This window comes from Procambarus clarkii, chromosome 58 (assembly GCF_040958095.1).
Source record: "Procambarus clarkii isolate CNS0578487 chromosome 58, FALCON_Pclarkii_2.0, whole genome shotgun sequence".
NCBI classification, from domain to species: Eukaryota; Metazoa; Arthropoda; class Malacostraca; order Decapoda; family Cambaridae; genus Procambarus; species Procambarus clarkii.
Genome location: NC_091207.1, coordinates 23,973,317 through 23,994,147, shown reverse-complemented (window position 1 = coordinate 23,994,147; position 20,831 = coordinate 23,973,317). Strand labels below are relative to the sequence as shown.

Sequence of the window (20,831 nt, the reverse complement as noted above, 5' to 3'; positions counted from 1 at the left end):
CGACTTGACAAGACGCCGCGACTTGACAAGACGCCACGACTAGACAAGACGCCGCGACTTGACAAGACGCCACGACTTGACAAGACGCCATAACTAGACAAGGAGCCGCGACTTGACAAGGAGCCGCGACTTGACAAGACGCCACGACTTGACAAGACGCCATAACTAGACAAGACGCCACAACTAGACAAGACGCCACGACTTGACAAGACGCCACGACTTGACAAGGAGCCGCGACTTGACAAGACGCCACGACTTGACAAGACGCCATAACTAGACAAGACGCCGCGACTTGACAAGACGCCACGACTTGACAAGACGCCACAACTAGACAAGACGCCACAACTAGACAAGACGCCACAACTAGACAAGACGCCACGACTTGACAAGACGCCACAACTAGACAAGACGCCACAACTAGACAAGACGCCACAACTAGACAAGACGCCACGACTTGACAAGACGCCACAACTAGACAAGACGCCACAACTTGACAAGACGCCACGACTTGACAAGACGCCATAACTAGACAAGACGCCACAACTAGACAAGACGCCACGACTTGACAAGACGCCACGACTTGACAAGGAGCCGCGACTTGACAAGACGCCACGACTTGACAAGACGCCACAACTAGACAAGACGCCACAACTAGACAAGACGCCACAACTAGACAAGACGCCATAACTAGACAAGACGCCACAACTAGACAAGACGCCACGACTTGACAAGACGCCACAACTAGACAAGACGCCATAACTAGACAAGACGCCACAACTAGACAAGACGCCACAACTAGACAAGACGCCACGACTTGACAAGACGCCACGACTTGACAAGACGCCACAACTAGACAAGACGCCACGACTTGACAAGACGCCACAACTAGACAAGACGCCACAACTAGACAAGGAGCCGCGACTTGACAAGACGCCATAACTAGACAAGACGCCACAACTAGACAAGACGCCACAACTAGACAAGACGCCACAACTAGACATGACGCCATAACTAGACAAGACGCCACAACTAGACAAGACGCCACAACTAGACAAGACGCCACAACTAGACAAGACGCCACAACTAGACAAGACGCCACAACTAGACAAGACGCCACAACTAGACAAGACGCCACAACTAGACAAGACGCCACAACTAGACAAGACGCCACAACTAGACAAGACGCCACAACTAGACAAGACGCCATAACTAGACAAGACGCCATAACTAGACAAGACGCCACAACTAGACAAGACGCCACAACTAGACAAGACGCCACAACTAGACAAGACGCCATAACTAGACAAGACGCCACAACTAGACAAGACGCCACAACTAGACAAGACGCCACAACTAGACAAGACGCCACAACTAGACAAGACGCCACAACTAGACAAGACGCCACAACTAGACAAGACGCCATAACTAGACAAGACGTCACAACTAGACAAGACGCCACAACTAGACAAGACGCCACAACTAGACAAGACGCCACAACTAGACAAGGAGCCGCGACTTGACAAGACGCCACAACTAGACAAGACGCCACAACTAGACAAGACGCCACAACTAGACAAGACGCCACAACTAGACAAGACGCCACAACTAGACAAGACGCCACAACTAGACAAGACGCCACAACTAGACAAGACGCCACAACTAGACAAGACGCCACAACTAGACAAGGAGCCGCGACTTGACAAGACGCCACAACTAGACAAGACGCCACAACTAGACAAGACGCCACAACTAGACAAGACGCCACAACTAGACAAGACGCCACAACTAGACAAGGAGCCGCGACTTGACAAGACGCCACAACTAGACAAGACGCCACAACTAGACAAGACGCCACAACTAGACAAGACGCCACAACTAGACAAGACGCCACGACTTGACAAGACGCCACAACTAGACAAGACGCCATAACAGACACACACACACACACACTGTCATACCACATATAAGTCAACAATTCAGTTGATCACTTGTTACGAAAAATGCCGAATATGAGTACATATATGACTATATATGTGGTTTCCCAGGGAGCCAGACGGGGCCCCGGGCCGGTGCAGGACCGGAGGCGGAGGACAGCAAGTCACGCGAGCATCAGCAGGCGCAACAAGACGCCGTCAACACCTCCTGGAATAAACAACACGAGAGGAAGACATTCACCTACAGTAATGGAGGTGAGGAGCCAGGTCATGTGTCCATGTCTGGGGGAGGGAGGGGGTGGGGGGGGAGAGGGGGTGAAGAAGGGGGTCTAGAAGGGGTGAAATGGATTTAACTAACGTTTATATATGCTCTTTATATGTATCTAAACGTTAATTCACTCCCCCCCCCCACTCGCCTCCTTCATCCCCTCCCCCCCCCTTCTCCAGACCCCTCCTTAAATACCCCCTCCAGACCACTCCTTAAATACCCCCTCCAGACCCCTCCTTAAATACCCCCCTCCATCAATACCCCTCCTCCATCAATACCCCTCCTCCATCAATACCCCTCCTCCATCAATACCCCTCCTCCATCAATACCCTCCTCCATCAATACCCCTCCTCCATCAATACCCCCCCTCCATCAATACCCCCTCCATCAATACCCCCCCTCCATCAATACCCCCCTCCATCAATACCCCCCTCCATCAATACCCCTCCTCCATCAATACCCCTCCTCCATCAATACCCTCCTCCATCAATACCCCCCTCCATCAATACCACCCTCCATCAATACCCCCTCCATCAATACCCCCTCCATCAATACCCCCTCCATCAATACCCCCCTCCATCAATACCCCCCTCCATCAATACCCCCTCCATCAATACCCCCTCCATCAATACCCCCCTCCATCAATACCCCTCCTCCATCAATACCCCTCCTCCATCAATACCCTCCTCCATCAATACCCCCTCCATCAATACCCCCCTCCATCAATACCCCCTCCATCAATACCCCCCTCCATCAATACCCCCTCCATCAATACCCCCCCTCCATCAATACCCCCCTCCATCAATACCCCCTCTCCATCAATACCCCTCCTCCATCAATACCCCCTCCATCAATACCCCCTCCATCAATACCCCTCCTCCATCAATACCCCCTCCATCAATACCCCCCTCCATCAATACCCCCTCCATCAATACCCCCCCTCCATCAATACCCCCTCCATCAATACCCCCCCTCCATCAATACCCCCCTCCATCAATACCCCCCTCCATCAATACCCCCCCCTCCATCAATACCCCCCTCCATCAATACCCCCCTCCATCAATACCCCCCTCCATCAATACCCCCCTCCATCAATACCCCCCTCCATCAATACCCCCCCTCCATCAATGCCCCCTCCATCAATACCCCCTCCATCAATACCCCCCCTCCATCAATACCCCCCCTCCATCAATACCCCCCCTCCATCAATACCCCCCCTCCATCAATACCCCCCTCCATCAATACCCCCCCTCCATCAATACCCCCCTCCATCAATACCCCCTTCCATCAATACCCCCTCCATCAATACCCCCTCCATCAATACCCCCTCCATCAATACCCCTCCTCCATCAATACCCCCTCCATCAATACCCCCCTCCATCAATACCCCCTCCATCAATACCCTCTCCATCAATACCCCCCCTCCATCAATACCCCCTCCATCAATACCCCCTCCATCAATACCCTCTCCTTCAATACCCCCCCTCCATCAATACCCCCCCTCCATCAATACCCCCCCTCCATCAATACCCCCCTCCATCAATACCCCCCTCCATCAATACCCCCCTCCATCAATACCCCCCTCCATCAATACCCCCCTCCATCAATACCCCCCCTCCATCAATACCCCCCTCCATCAATACCCCCCCTCCATCAATACCCCCCTCCATCAATACCCCCTCCATCAATTCCCCCCTCCATCAATACCCCCCCTCCATCAATACCCCCCCCCATCAATACCCCCCTCCATCAATACCCCCCTCCATCAATACCCCCTCCATCAATACCCCCCCCCTCCATCAATACCCCCCCCCTCCATCAATACCCCCTCCATCAATACCCCCCTCCATCAATACCCCCCTCCATCAATACCCCCCTCCATCAATACCCCCCTCCATCAATACCCCCCCCTCCATCAATACCCCCCCTCCATCAATACCCCCCCTCCATCAATACCCCCCTCCATCAATACCCCCCTCCATCAATACCCCCCCTCCATCAATACCCCCCCTCCATCAATACCCCCCCTCCATCAATACCCCCCCTCCATCAATACCCCCCCTCCATCAATACCCCCCTCCATCAATACCCCCCCTCCATCAATACCCCCCCTCCATCAATACCCCCCTCCATCAATACCCCCCTCCATCAATACCCCCCTCCATCAATACCCCCCCCTCCATCAATACCCCCCCTCCATCAATACCCCCCTCCATCAATACCCCCCTCCATCAATACCCCCCCTCCATCAATCCCCCCCTCCATCAATACCCCCCTCCATCAATACCCCCCCTCCATCAATACCCCCCCTCGATCAATACCCCCCTCCATCAATACCCCCCTCCATCAATACCCCCCCTCCATCAATAACCCCCCCCTCCATCAATACCCACTTTGCTATCTTACCCCTATATAAACTGACATACACTAACTTCAACAAATATTGTATCAATTTATTAATGGGTTCCGGAGCAAAGTAATCTACATCTTCAGCTTACAGCCGTTGGACAAGGGGGTTCAATCCCCGTGTAAGATAGATACGGCTGGGCTCGTTTTTCCATTCCTCCCTGATGCCCCTGTTCACCCAGTAGTTAAATGGAAATCCTGGGAAACAAGCAACTGCTGTAGATTGCATGCATGGGAAATACAACACCCGGCCTCCTCCTAGAGGAGGGGGGGGGAATGGTTAATCTTTTCAAACAAAATTCCCAATTGTATATTGAGAGATACACTAAATTAATCAATATATCTATGCAAAAATAATTATATTAGACACAAGATAGTTACATTTTTTACCCTACTGTAGGGAGCCGGTCGGCCGAGCGGACAGCACGCTGGACTTGTGATCCTGTGGTCCTGGGTTCGATCCCAGGCGCCGGCGAGAAACAATGGGCAGAGTTTCTTTCACCCTATGCCCCTGTTACCTAGCAGTAAAATAGGTACCTGGGTGTTAGTCAGCTGTCACGGGCTGCTTCCTGGGGGTGGAGGCCTGGTCGAGGACCGGGCCGCGGGGACACTAAAAAGCCCCGAAATCATCTCAAGATAACCTCAAGATAAGATACAGTGTTAGAGAGATGAAGCCAAATTGGCAACATTTTGGCTTCATCTTTCTCTCTCTCTTCATCAAAAACAGTGACGATTGTTTAATAATGGTAATTGGATTACATGACGCTGGATAATTGTTGATGAAGATGTTGAAACTGATTGTTCCCTCTTCCTCTTGCAGGAGTCTCCTCTCACGGCGCCGGCTGCTGCTGTTGTTGTTGCTGGTGGAGTCTGTTGTTGGCCTTGATTCTCCTCCGTCTTCTCCTCCACATCACTCCTCCTCCTCCTAGTAGATCACTCCACTAGCTGCTCCTCCACATACATCACTCCACTAGCTCCTCCTCCACATATGACATCACTCCACTAGCTACTTCTCCACATACAACATAACTATAGAATAAGTTAATTTTTCACCCACTACATCCCCTCCACCCACTACAGCACCTCAACTACATCCCCTCCACCCACTACAGCACCTCCACTACAGCACCTCCACTACATCCCCTCCACTCACTACAGCACCTCCACCCACTACAGCCCCTCCACTACATCCCCTCCACCCACTACAGCACCTCCACTACATCCCCTCCACCCACTACAGCACCTCCACTACAGCACCTCCACTACATCCCCTCCACTCACTACAGCACCTCCACCCACTACAGCACCTCCACTACATCCCCTCCACCCACTACAGCCCCTCCACCCACTACAGCCCCTCCACTACATCCCCTCCACCCACTACAGCACCTCCACTACATCCCCTCCACCCACTACAGCACCTCCACTACAGCCCCTCCACCCACTACAGCACCTCCACTACAGCACCTCCACCCACTACAGCACCTCCACCCACTACAACACCTCCACCCACTACAGCACCTCCACTACAGCACCTCCACCCACTACAACACCTCCACCCACTACAGCACCTCCACTACAGCACCTCCACCCACTACAACACCTCCACCCACTACAGTACCTCCACTACAGCACCTCCACCCACTACAGCACCTCCACTACAGCCCCTCCACCCACTACAGCACAACAGGTGTTGGTGCTGTTCTCCATCTCTCACCTCCGTCAATACAACAGGAAATCTTAAGAAAATACATTAAGACCACAGGCTGGGCTTGGTACCACGTCCCGCACTCTACAAGAATATTACCACACTACACATAGTAGCTCATCATGGTTCAGGTGGTTGTGTGTGTGTGTGTGTGTGTCTGGGGAGCCCCGGTTAGCAGGTTGGATTTCATCCGATGTTCCTAAATATTTTCTCCTACATAAATGACGTCCTTGTGATTTCATTGTGTATTGAATATACTAACTAGTCTTCCATCTCCAAGACAATTGAAGTCAGCGTTGGCATTTAGACGAAATGCTTAATCCATCAACTCATCTTGTAGGTGATATGTCCCATTTGTGCCGTGATCAACAACACTACGATACACTCAATCATCATCTGCACCAACCATGATATATTACTCTCAACTATATCTTCCACTATCTAGAAACCACATTCAACCTACCAGTCATCAACGTAAACAGGTATAGTACAGGACTAGTGGTTCAACATCTCAAACGGTGATGTTAACAAGCGAGAATCCCTCTTACAGTTGTGCATATCCTTGTTGAATGTCTTGACTTCCGGAACGAGCGTCTGTCTTGCTTTCCGACCGCCCCTCGCGGTCACTTGTCCCTCGATAGAATTCTTGGTGAATCGGATACTTTTGATATCGTTCGCCTTATGCGTTTTTGTTCTCGTATTGGCATTCTTGGTGATATTTAGCGCCCTCTGATTATTTCGCACTTTGATGGTGCTACATAGACTTCCCTGTTTGGTGCCTTCTTTTGATAATTACTTTAGACAAGCGAGAATCTGTCACGGGATATAAATCATTGTTTTATCCTTCGTTTTCTCTCAAGGAAATAATTATGAAAACGGCAATAAGAAAAAGCAGAAATGATTAAGAAAAAGAATCAACAGAGCTCAAGCTTGCAAGAACTAGAAAAGAATGGTTTCTAGTTCAAAATATTCAAAATGTCGCAAAGTATGAACAAAATATTTAACACCGCAAAAGAAAGAAGAAAACACTCATTCAGACACTATACTAAGCGCTGCAAACGCACCCCAACGTATTTTCTCGATAGGTTCCACCCTGCTTGTAGCGACCCCCCCCCCTCCCTCTCTCTCTGACTCTGTCTCTCTGTCTCTCTCTCTCTGTCTCTCTCTCTCTGTCTCTGTCTCTGTCTCTCTCTGTGTCTCTCTGTGTCTCTCTCTGTGTCTCTCTCTGTGTCTCTCTCTGTGTCTCTCTCTGTGTCTCTCTCTGTGTCTCTCTCTGTCTCTCTCTCTGTCTCTCTCTCTGTCTCTGTCTCTGTCTCTGTCTCTGTCTCTCTCTCTGTCTCTCTCTCTCTCTCTCTCTCTCTCTCTCTCTCTCTCTCTCTCTCTCTCTCTCTCTCTCTCTCTCTCTCTCTCTCTGTCTCTCTCTGTGTCTCTCTGTGTCTCTCTCTCTCTCTGTCTCTCTCTCTGTCTCTCTCTCTGTCTCTCTCTCTCTCTCTCTCTCTCTCTCTCTCTCTCTCTCTCTCTCTCTCTCTCTCTCTCTCTCTCTCTCTCTCTCTCTCTCTCTCTCTCTCTCTGCGTTCGGGCTGGAAGATTTTATTTGTTCTTAAATAGGTCATTTTGCATTAGCTACAAGAGGCTCGGGGTGGAATGAAGGCAAAGTAGCGAAGTATGCCAAACATGGACTTAACTGGCAGAGGGAAGGTAGTCGTGGAATATTATTGCAAGAACAGAAACTAGTGAAGAACATGCATTAAACAGGATCATCATAACTACGAAGAATCAGCACACCACTCTGAGGAGTGCCGCGGGAAGTCCAACATACACCAACATACACCACACCACTCTGAGGAGTGCCGCGGGAAGTCCAACATACACCAACATACACCACACCACTCTGAGGAGTGCCGCGGGAAGTCCAACATACACCAATATATGCTGTATAGCATGGAACGCAACTAGAGGAAAAATAGGATGAAAGCCCTACATATAAACCTCACATCCAACTCTTAACAGAACAGTGACCCCTTCCAGGAAGAAATATCAACTACTACACAAAAGGTAGACGAAAGTAAAAGATATGGAAGAAGGAACTATATATATGTGTGTGTGTGTGTGTGGTTACAATGGCCGCAGTAACATACAGCTGCCAGGTACATTAGAGGGCGCATGAGGGATAATATGGCGTCCAAGAGAGCCAGGGTTGTGAGATGAAGTGAAAGAGATAATAGAACTAGAGGCAATACAAGGAAAGGGGTAAGGGTGGGGATGTTATGCATAAGGAAAGAATGACGATGTTTATGAGAGAGAGAGAGAGAGAGAGAGAGAGAGAGGGAGAGAGGGAGAGAGGGAGAGAGGGAGAGAGGGAGAGAGGGAGAGAGGGAGAGAGGGAGAGAGGGAGAGGGGGGGGGAGGGGGGGAGGGAGGGAGGGGATTTGGGGGTAGAGGTGAATGGAGGGAGAACAAGAGTCAAAAGCTTGTCAAGAGTCAAGAGTTTGGACAAAGAGTTTGGTGAAGAGTCCAAACTATCCCCCTCACAGTATCTCTCACCTCCCCCTTTCTCACACCGTCTCTCACCTCTCATGCGATCTCTCATCATATACATGTCATATTGCCATGTCTATATTGAGCCATATGTATATTGAACCATGTGTGTGGGTATATTTTTAATGAGTATATACACGTGGTGACCTGGATGCCCAATGCCCCATTACCCATGCCTCGAGGTCGTGCTGGTGGTCGTATGTGGGGGGGGGAATATTAAATCATAATATTGTTATGTCATATATCATGCAAGTTTGGGGTGGCTATGTGTTATAAATATAATTGTTATGCTTGAGAAAATATATATATATATATATATATATATATATATATATATATATATATATATATATATATATATATATATATATATATATATAGACTTTAGCCTGTAATAAAATAATTAAAACAAATGATTATTTATGGGGTATTTCATTTTACCTTTGAAGTGTCTTTCGTGCGTAGTATATACATTATGTGTGTGTTTGTGTGTGGTAAGTGTTTACCCAGGCTGCTACGTCACAGCAGGTGTTCCAGGCTGCTACGTCACAGCAGGTGTTCCAGGCTGCTACGTCACAGCAGGTGTTCCAGGCTGCTACGTCACAGCAGGTGTTCCAGGCTGCTACGTCACAGCAGGTGTTCCAGGCTGCTACGTCACAGCAGGTGTTCCAGGCTGCTACGTCACAGCAGGTGTTCCAGGCTGCTACGTCACAGCAGGTGTTCCAGGCTGCTACGTCACAGCAGGTGTTCCAGGCTGCTACGTCACAGCAGGTGTTCCAGGCTGCTACGTCTTAAGAAAAGATGACCGGTTGCAGGAACGTGTTGGAGGAAAACGTGAGTGTCTGAGTGAATACCTGAGCGTCTGAGTGAATACCTGAGCGTCTGAGTGAATACCTGAGTGTCTGGTAATCACACTAACAACGTCTTCAGAGCTAAGGAGAACAAGCCGTAGCTACGTAAGTCAGGAGCCAAGAAATATTTAGCTCCCTCGTTTAGAAGACAAATCAAAGCTACTTAAGGAACCACAAAAAAAAAGTTAGAATTCACTCGTACGAGAAAAATGGTCGTGTTAAGAGCCATTGATCTGAGACCACGCTATTATTGAAGTGTTAACGACTCGTGTCCTCGTTAACGACTGGTGACCTCGCTAATGACTCGTTACCTTGTTTATAAGGTCGTAATTGAGGTAACACTGGTGCTGAACAAGAGGCAATTTGTGTCTTAATATAACTCAACCCATTGAATGGCCTTAATATGTATTATTAATTCGTGTGGTCAGGGACAGGAAGCCCTGTAATATCACCAAACACACACACACACACACACACACACACACACACACACACACACACACACACACACACACACACACACACACACACACACACACACACACACAGTGAAGTCCCCAAACACACCGTGACATTACCAAACACAGTAACACCACCAAGCAAAAGTAAACAGAGGAAAGATGTTTTTGAGGAGACGACCGAGCCCTCTGTCGAAGCAGCCGGCGAGGTAGAGTCAGATGCAGGGTTAATCTGGCTCGTGAGTGTATATCCGGCATGCAGACGAGGAGTCACAATAACGTGGCTGAAATATGTTGACCAAACCACACACTAGAAAGTGAAGGGACGACGGCGTTTCGGTCCGTCCTGGACCATTTTCAGGTCGATTATCCGGCATACCATCTCAGCCCCAGAGTGAGGAAGGGAGGGAGCCAGCGTCATGGATCAGCCTGACTCTGGGTATATGCATCCCGTCTCGCCTACCAATTTCCAAATCTGAATTCAGGCAGATGTTACTCAGACTTGCAAATGTGATGAATGACTGGACAAATTACCACAACGCTGTAAATGCTTCACCCACGAACTACAAATACAAATAATCGCCAACAGAACCTAAACTCCTAACCTAACCAGGGGTTAGGTTATATTTGAGAAAATCCCTGTTTTGAATGAACAGCATGTTAAAGTTTATGGATGCGTCTGTGGGGTCGACCGCTGGATGTACAGCCCGCTCTCCAAACAAAGACCCAAAAGTGATTCCATGCACCCGCCAAACCCCCTGTTTATGAATGAAAACGGTTTACACACGACTCACAACTGATTTCCTTCGAATATTTCCGGAAAAAGTGCTTCACTGACGAGTATTGTTCGAATCACAACGCTATAAATGCTTCACCCACGTACTACAAATACAAATAATCGCCAACAGAACCTAAACACCTAACCTAACCTAACCTATGCCTATATGCACAATATGCTAATATATTATAATATTAATTTATATTTAAGAAAATTCCTGTTTTGAATGAACAGCATGTAAAAATTGATGAATGTGTCTGTGGGGTCGACCGCTGGATGGAATGGACTTGAGTCAAGGACGGGTTGCAGTTGCCAGACATATGTCAAAAGCTTTTCACCTATAAACAGGAATAGCTAGTTTGGCGTCTGGATTAACGAGCGATTGGCGTTTTTTGTTGATGAAGAAGGCTATCGAGAAGACGAAAATTAGAAAATTTGAACGCGGGGGATCTCATTTCAGCGATGTAAATAGAGTCCAAGATGTTAATTAAGGACAAGTTGATGAAAATTACAAGTCGGAATAGTGAAATTGCAGTGAGAGAGAGAGAGAGAGAGAGAGAGAGAGAGAGAGAGAGAGAGAGAGAGAGAGAGAGAGAGAGAGAGAGATTGAGATTGAGATTGAGATGACGGCTCTGGACTCCACACCAACTTGTCTAAACAGCAGGCAAGTGAGGTAAGAACTACCTATATTTCTATATAATATATTATAGATATTATATTTTTTACCTATACTGATTTCTAAATGACTTTTAAGCATTTTTATTGAGGATTTTGACGGAGTATATTTTCCGAAACGTCTGTTTCGAATAAGCTGGAGATGAATATATATATTTTTATATATATATATATATATATATATATATATATTATATATCTCGTGATATATATATATATATATATTTTCTCGTGATATATATTTTACTTCAGCAAGTCTTAATTAAATTGTAGATTAATTATCATTAACAACGGCGCCAAGACTTCAAGTTCCACTCCACTTCTTCCTCCCCAGGCTGTGTTTTCCCCCAGCTGGGGGTGGGGTGAGGCACCAGCTGGGGGTGGGGTGAGGCCCCAGCTGGGGGTGGGGTGAGGCCCCAGCTGGGGGTGGGGTGAGGCCCCAGCTGGGGGTGGGGTGAGGCCCCAGCTGGGGGTGGGGTGAAGCACCAGCTGGGGGTGGGGTGAGGCCCCAGCTGGGGGTGGGGTGAGGCCCCAGCTGGGGGTGGGGTGAGGCCCCAGCTGGGGGTGGGGTGAGGCCCCAGCTGGGGGTGGGGTGAGGCCCCAGCTGGGGGTGGGGTGAGGCCCCAGCTGGGGGTGGGGTGAGGCACCAGCTGGGGGTGGGGTGAGGCACCAGCTGGGGGTGGGGTGAGGCACCAGCTGGGGGTGGGGTGAGGCACCAGCTGGGGGTGGGGTGAGGCACCAGCTGGGGGTGGGGTGAAGCACCAGCTGGGGGTGGGGTGAGGCCCCAGCTGGGGGTGGGGTGAGGCCCCAGCTGGGGGTGGGGTGAGGCACCAGCTGGGGGTGGGGTGAGGCCCCAGCTGGGGGTGGGGTGAAGCACCAGCTGGGGGTGGGGTGAGGCCCCAGCTGGGGGTGGGGTGAGGCACCAGCTGGGGGTGGGGTGAGGCCCCAGCTGGGGGTGGGGTGAGGCCCCAGCTGGGGGTGGGGTGAAGCACCAGCTGGGGGTGGGGTGAGGCCCCAGCTGGGGGTGGGGTGAAGCCCCAGCTGGGGGTGGGGTGAAGCACCAGCTGGGGGTGGGGTGAGGCACCAGCTGGGGGTGGAGTGAGGCACCAGCTGGGGGTGGGGTGAGGCACCAGCTGGGGGTGGGGTGAGGCACCAGCTGGGGGTGGGGTGAGGCACCAGCTGGGGGTGGGGTGAGGCACCAGCTGGGGGGTGGGGTGAGGCACCAGCTGGGGGTGGGGTGAGGCACCAGCTGGGGGGTGGGGTGAGGCACCAGCTGGGGGGTGGGGTGAGGCACCAGCTGGGGGGTGGGGTGAGGCATCAGCTGGGGGGTGAGGCAGAGCCACCAGCTGAGGGTGGGGTGAGGCATCAGCTGGGGGGTGAGGCAGAGCCACCAGCTGAGGGTGGGGTGAGCCAGAGCCACACAGCTGGTGAAGTCCTCTGCCACCTCCACCACTGCTGCTGGAAGAGTGACAGCACACCATCGCAAGTAGCCATATATATATATACCGTCATCTACAGAGACACCACAAGACAGAAGCTACAGCCCCCCAACAATAACAGCGGGAAAGACCGGCGTTCGTGCAGACGGAGGCGCGGATCGGCTCACAGCCATCCACTTGACTCTCTAGAAGAACGGACCTCGGCTGGTTCGTTCCCAGCCCTGACTTTGTATATCAAACTCGGCTCCGTAAATCATAGCTCTTGTTGATGGGATAAATGGATTTGAGTTTTAATGCATTCTGAATATTGTTTCCGTTTTTTATGGAAAGTATTACAAATATAGACTCTGTGATTCACTGGAAGTTGGTAAAAGTTCGCGTATTCCTGTGAAGTAGTGTTTATAATTTTCCTTGGAAGTTGTGTTCCTTACACTGTGTGGAGAAATTGTTAGCTTTAGTGTACTTAAAGAAACGGTGTTCATTAATAGCTTACTGTCTCTAGTATGTGTACTCGCCTAGTTTGTGTGTGTGTGTGTGTGTGTGTGTGTGTGTGTGTGTGTGTGTGTGTGTGTGTGTGTGTGTGTATTCACCTAGTTGTGCTTGCGGGGGTTGAGCTCTGCTCTTTCGGCCCGCCTCTCAACTGTCAATCAACTGATCCCCCCCCCTCCACACACAACCTGGTGGGCCCTGGAGGCTGAGTTGACAGCGGTCGGGACTCATAATCCAATGGCCCGGGATCGATCCCCTGCGATGGCTGAAACAAATAGGCAGAGTTCCTTTTACCCTGATGCTCCTGTTACTTAGCAGTAAATAGTTATCTGGGACTTAGACAGCTTTTACGGGCTGCTTCCTGTGCGTGCGTTTGGGGGGGGGAGGGAATGTCATATTTGCGACATTTCCGATATTTTGAAAGGGGGTGGGGTACAGCAGAGGGGTTTGAGCAAATTGTGACCCATCGCTGGTTTCAGTATATGGCATATTTTCGGTATGCCAATGTTCCACACCAAGAACGTTGATTAGGCCTTTTCTAATCGACTTGAGAATGGTCCAGGACACCGAAACGTCGTCGTCCCTTCATCTTCTGGTGTGTGGATTGGCCAACATTCCTCTAATCTGATTTGTCAAGACACACCTGGAGTGTTCAGCAAACCTCTTCTATTCTGATTCGTTTCATCGATATTGTCATCTAAAGAGGAGGATCCTGCCGCCTCAGATCTGTAAACAATGAATTTTAGAAACGATATGAGGCATAGTACTGCTCCCTGCGGCACTCCACGTATATGAGGCATAGTAATGCTCCCTGCGGCACTCCACGTTTATGAGGCATAGTAATGCTCCCTGCGGTACTCCACGTATATGAGGCATAGTACTGCTCCCTGCGGTACTCCACGTATATGAGGCATAGTACTGCTCCCTGCGGTACTCCACGTATATGAGGCATAGTACTGCTCCCTGCGGTACTCCACGTATATGAGGCATAGTACTGCTCCCTGCGGTACTCCACGTATATGAGGCATAGTACTGCTCCCTGCGGTACTCCACGTATATGAGGCATAGTACTGCTCCCTGCGGTACTCCACGTATATGAGGCATAGTAATGCTCCCTGCGGCACTCCACGTATATGAGGCATAGTAATGCTCTCTGCAGCACTCCACGTTTATGAGGCATAGTACTGCTCCCTGCGGTACTCCACGTATATGAGGCATAGTACTGCTCCCTGCGGTACTCCACGTATATGAGGCATAGTACTGCTCCCTGCGGTACTCCACGTATATGAGGCATAGTAATGCTCCCTGCGGCACTCCACGTATATGAGGCATAGTAATGCTCTCTGCAGCACTCCACGTTTATGAGGCATAGTACTGCTCCCTGCGGTACTCCACGTATATGAGGCATAGTACTGCTCCCTGCGGTACTCCACGTATATGAGGCATAGTACTGCTCCCTGCGGTACTCCACGTATATGAGGCATAGTAATGCTCCCTGCGGCACTCCACGTATATGAGGCATAGTAATGCTCTCTGCAGCACTCCACGTTTATGAGGCATAGTAATGCTCCCTGCGGCACTCCACGTATATGAGGCATAGTAATGCTCTCTGCGGCACTCCACGTTTATGAGGCATAGTACTGCTCCCTACGGTACTCCACGTATATGAGGCATAGTAATGCTCCCTGCGGCACTCCACGTATATGAGGCATAGTAATGCTCCCTGCGGTACTCCACGTATATGAGGCATAGTAATGCTCCCTGCGGCACTCCACGTATATGAGGCATAGTAATGCTCTCTGCGGCACTCCACGTTTATGAGGCATAGTACTGCTCCCTACGGTACTCCACGTATATGAGGCATAGTAATGCTCCCTGCGGCACTCCACGTATATGAGGCATAGTAATGCTCCCTGCGGCACTCCACGTATATGAGGCATAGTAATGCTCCCTGCGGCACTCCACGTATATGAGACACAGTAATGCTCCCTGCGGTACTCCACGTATATGAGACACAGTAATGCTCCCTGCGGCTCTCCACGTATATGAGGCATAGTAATGCTCCCTGCGGCACTCCACGTATATGAGGCATAGTAATGCTCTCTGCGGCACTCCACGTATATGAGGCATAGTAATGCTCCCTGCGGCACTCCACGTATATGAGACATAGTAATGCTCCCTGCGGCACACCACGTATATGAGGCATAGTAATGCTCCCTGCGGCACTCCACGTATATGAGGCATAGTAATGCTCCCTGCGGCACTCCACGTATATGAGACATAGTAATGCTCCCTGCGGCACTCCACGTATATGAGGCATAGTAATGCTCCCTGCGGCACTCCACGTATATGAGACATAGTAATGCTCCCTGCGGCACTCCACGTATATGAGGCATAGTAATGCTCCCTGCGGCTCTCCACGTATATGAGACACAGTAATGCTCCCTGCGGCACTCCACGTGTTAAACAGCTGTCACATCAGGAAGTTCAATATGCTCCATCTTGTTTCTGAATTTTGTTCAGAAGCCCACAGTGGAGAGTTGAGGTTTACAAGGAGACGTTCGGGGGGCGGTTATGGGCTCTTCCCCTTTCTTCTGTTCTTGCAGATTTATATATGGAGTATTTTGAATCACAGGAGCAAGGGACTCCACGGTAACCCACAGTAACAAGGGACTCCACGGTAACCCACAGTAACAAGTGATTGGAAAGGTACCAGAGCTTGGTTCAGATATGGTAATGTTTTCCGCTATTTTCGATGAAGATTTCGAGTATCTAGATAGGTACTTAGAGGGTTTTAATGGCTCAGAGCATTCCAAACAGTTTACTGTGAAAAAATAACAAAAGTTAATACAGAACTTCATTTTTTTGTTTGGCATTGTATTGTTATTAGAAATAATGATCGATTTTCCTTCAGGACTCTTAGGAACAAGACACGTACGAACTCGTACATTAATTTTTATTATATCATAATAATTCGCTTATCTAACGTTTCGAACTTTTGACCCTTCGTTCCTAGAAGCCAAACTTCATTACTTATATACAACTTTTGGGGAATTTAGGTTATCCCTTTTGCTTCACTGAACAAGCACATAGTAAAGCTAAAGGCCTCATTAACACTAAAGCGGAAAGACGTCTCTGGAATCTGCTTTTATCCCGTTGTTATATCCGTGATACATAACTTAAACCAATGATATACTCTACGGACTCTGGGCGCCACATTTCATATTCATTGACTTTGTGAAGAAGAGAAGAGCTCACCTCCCTCATGGGGTTAGGGGCAGAACCCCCTTTAAAGTCGACACTGACCCCTTTCCCCACCCATTGACACTCCTCCATGAAGTCCCCCTTAATCCTGCTAAGTTTAATGAGGCTAACCATAAGTGTTTGGCCTCCAAACTCAGGCAGGCAGATAATCACACATATTATCTCTTATAGATATACAATGTGGGGGACCCGGCGGTGCCCGGGATAGCTCTTGAAAACAGTTCTTGTATTCATTTAAAGATGTACTTTAAATGATGTAAATACACAGAGTATACCCAGCCATACTCTGTGTGTCCCACGGTAAAGTGTTCGGGGTGATGTTATTGTCCGAACTCCCGGCCAGCAAAGCTCTTTAGCCCAGAGCCAAGTGTTCGACGTCTCCCTCTGGAGGATTATTAGGCGTGTGTTGAGGCGTGGAATAGCCCGGGATGGGCTCTCTCTCTCTCTCTCCCTCGGGGTCTGGGGGACAACGTTGGCTTCATTCAAACCTGTTGGAAGGGAAAAAGGTCTTTCCCAGAGGCTTCTTCCAGGGCAAGAGAAGGATCAAAGTGGAGGACTTTGACAAAGTGGAGGACAAAGCTCAGAGGACTTGCGACCGTATTGTCTGGAGCAGGTTAAGTCGTCCCGGCGGTGTTCGCCACGTGGTACAGTACCTGGAGAAGTGATTGATGATTGATAAAGATTAAGCCACCCAAGAGGTGGCACGGGCATGAATAGCCCGTAAGTGGTGGCCCTTTTGAGCCATTACCAGTATCAAAAGATGATACTGGAGCTCTGTGGAGGCGCAACTGCACCCTGCGTGACGGGAGATGTCTCCCGGACCAAGTGGTGACCAAATGGTGACCTGGAGAAGTAGGGTTCCCCTCCTTTTCTTAGTGGCCGGGTCACCTGTCTTCCCCTGGGATATAGCTGCAAGGTTTGCCCACCAATATTCTATTACGGGCTATTCATGCCCGTGCCACCTCTTGAGTGACATTATCTTCATCGATAAATCATCAGCTTCCCTCTTCACTCTCTGTCTTGATTTGATGAAGATGAATTTAGCCGAAAACTCTTTCAGCATTCTCAAATTTTTCAAATGGGGTTTTTCTGTATAATTGGATCAGAGTTTTTGTGACTGTTGTTATATATATATATATATATATATATATATATAACTGAAAACTCACACCCCAGAAGTGACTCGAACCCATACTCCCAGATGCCACGCAACTGGTATGTACAAGACGCCTTAATCCACTTGACCATCACGACCGGACATAATGAGGTGATAGCCGAGGCTATTTGAACCACCCCACCGCCGGCACTCGGATAGTAATCTTGGGCATAGCATTTTACCAAATCACCTCATTCTTTGGGGCACACGTGAGGAACACAAATGCGAACAAGCCTGAATGGTCCCCAGGACAATATGCAACTGAAAACTCACACCCCAGAAGTGACTCGAACCCATACTCCCAGATGCCACGCAACTGGTATGTACAAGACGCCTTAATCCACTTGACCATCACGACCGGACATAATGAGGTGATAGCCGAGGCTATTTGAACCACCCCACTGCCGGCACTCGGATAGTAATCTTGGGCATAGCATTTTACCAAATCACCTCATTCTTTGGGGCACACGTGAGGAACACAAATGCGAACAAGCCTGAATGGTCCCCAGGACAATATGCAACTGAAAACTCACACCCCAGAAGTGACTCGAACCCATACTCCCAGATGCCACGCAACTGGTATGTACAAGACGCCTTAATCCACTTGACCATCACGACCGGACATAATGAGGTGATAGCCGAGGCTATTTGAACCACCCCACCGCCGGCACTCGGATAGTAATCTTGGGCATAGCATTTTACCAAATCACCTCATTCTTTGGGGCACACGTGAGGAACACAAATGCGAACAAGCCTGAATGGTCCCCAGGACAATATGCAACTGAAAACTCACACCCCAGAAGTGACTCGAACCCATACTCCCAGATGCCACGCAACTGGTATGTACAAGACGCCTTAATCCACTTGACCATCACGACCGGACATAATGAGGTGATAGCCGAGGCTATTTGAACCACCCCACCGCCGGCACTCGGATAGTAATCTTGGGCATAGCATTTTACCAAATCACCTCATTCTTTGGGGCACACGTGAGGAACACAAATGCGAACAAGCCTGAATGGTCCCCAGGACAATATGCAACTGAAAACTCACACCCCAGAAGTGACTCGAACCCATACTCCCAGATGCCACGCAACTGGTATGTACAAGACGCCTTAATCCACTTGACCATCACGACCGGACATAATGAGGTGGTTCAAATAGCCTCGGCTATCACCTCATTATGTCCGGTCGTGATGGTCAAGTGGATTAAGGCGTCTTGTACATACCAGTTGCGTGGCATCTGGGAGTATGGGTTCGAGTCACTTCTGGGGTGTGAGTTTTCAGTTGCATATTGTCCTGGGGACCATTCAGGCTTGTTCGCATTTGTGTTCCTCACGTGTGCCCCAAAGAATGAGGTGATTTGGTAAAATGCTATGCCCAAGATTACTATCCGAGTGCCGGCGGTGGGGTGGTTCAAATAGCCTCGGCTATCACCTCATTATGTCCGGTCGTGATGGTCAAGTGGATTAAGGCGTCTTGTACATACCAGTTGCGTGGCATCTGGGAGTATGGGTTCGAGTCACTTCTGGGGTGTGAGTTTTCAGTTGCATATTGTCCTGGGGACCATTCAGGCTTGTTCGCATTTGTGTTCCTCACGTGTGCCCCAAAGAATGAGGTGATTTGGTAAAATGCTATGCCCAAGATTACTATCCGAGTGCCGGCGGTGGGGTGGTTCAAATAGCCTCGGCTATCACCTCATTATGTCCGGTCGTGATGGTCAAGTGGATTAAGGCGTCTTGTACATACCAGTTGCGTGGCATCTGGGAGTATGGGTTCGAGTCACTTCTGGGGTGTGAGTTTTCAGTTGCATATTGTCCTGGGGACCATTCAGGCTTGTTCGCATTTGTGTTCCTCACGTGTGCCCCAAAGAATGAGGTGATTTGGTAAAATGCTATGCCCAAGATTACTATCCGAGTGCCGGCGGTGGGGTGGTTCAAATAGCCTCGGCTATCACCTCATTATGTCCGGTCGTGATGGTCAAGTGGATTAAGGCGTCTTGTACATACCAGTTGCGTGGCATCTGGGAGTATGGGTTCGAGTCACTTCTGGGGTGTGAGTTTTCAGTTGCATATTGTCCTGGGGACCATTCAGGCTTGTTCGCATTTGTGTTCCTCACGTGTGCCCCAAAGAATGAGGTGATTTGGTAAAATGCTATGCCCAAGATTACTATCCGAGTGCCGGCGGTGGGGTGGTTCAAATAGCCTCGGCTATCACCTCATTATGTCCGGTCGTGATGGTCAAGTGGATTAAGGCGTCTTGTACATACCAGTTGCGTGGCATCTGGGAGTATGGGTTCGAGTCACTTCTGGGGTGTGAGTTTTCAGTTGCATATTGTCCTGGGGACCATTCAGGCTTGTTCGCATTTGTGTTCCTCACGTGTGCCCCAAAGAATGAGGTGATTTGGTAAAATGCTATGCCCAAGATTACTATCCGAGTGCCGGCGGTCGGGTGGTTCAAATAGCCTCGGCTATCACCTCATTATGTCCGGTCGTGATGGTCAAGTGGATTAAGGCGTCTTGTACATACCAGTTGCGTGGCATCTGGGAGTATGGGTTCGAGTCACTTCTGGGGTGTGAGTTTTCAGTTGCATATTGTCCTGGGGACCATTCAGGCTTGTTCGCATTTGTGTTCCTCACGTGTGCCCCAAAGAATGAGGTGATTTGGTAAAATGCTATGCCCAAGATTACTATCCGAGTGCCGGCGGTGGGGTGGTTCAAATAGCCTCGGCTATCACCTCATTATGTCCGGTCGTGATGGTCAAGTGGATTAAGGCGTCTTGTACATACCAGTTGCGTGGCATCTGGGAGTATGGGTTCGAGTCACTTCTGGGGTGTGAGTTTTCAGTTGCATATTGTCCTGGGGACC

At 49.6% G+C, this 20,831-nt stretch overlaps 1 protein-coding gene across 1 annotated transcript in view; it reads left to right on the top strand.

Annotated features, from left to right (window-relative positions):
* LOC123768038 (uncharacterized) overlaps window positions 1–8,607 on the top strand; it is a 98,219-nt gene extending 89,612 nt beyond the window's left edge. The window contains exons 10-11 of the mRNA XM_069306785.1: window positions 2,046–2,189; window positions 5,429–8,607. Coding sequence (XP_069162886.1) covers window positions 2,046–2,189; window positions 5,429–5,553 — 269 coding nt within the window. The 3' untranslated portion in view covers window positions 5,554–8,607. The remainder of the gene's footprint in view (window positions 1–2,045; window positions 2,190–5,428) is intronic.
* The last annotated feature ends 12,224 nt before the right edge of the window (window positions 8,608–20,831 follow it).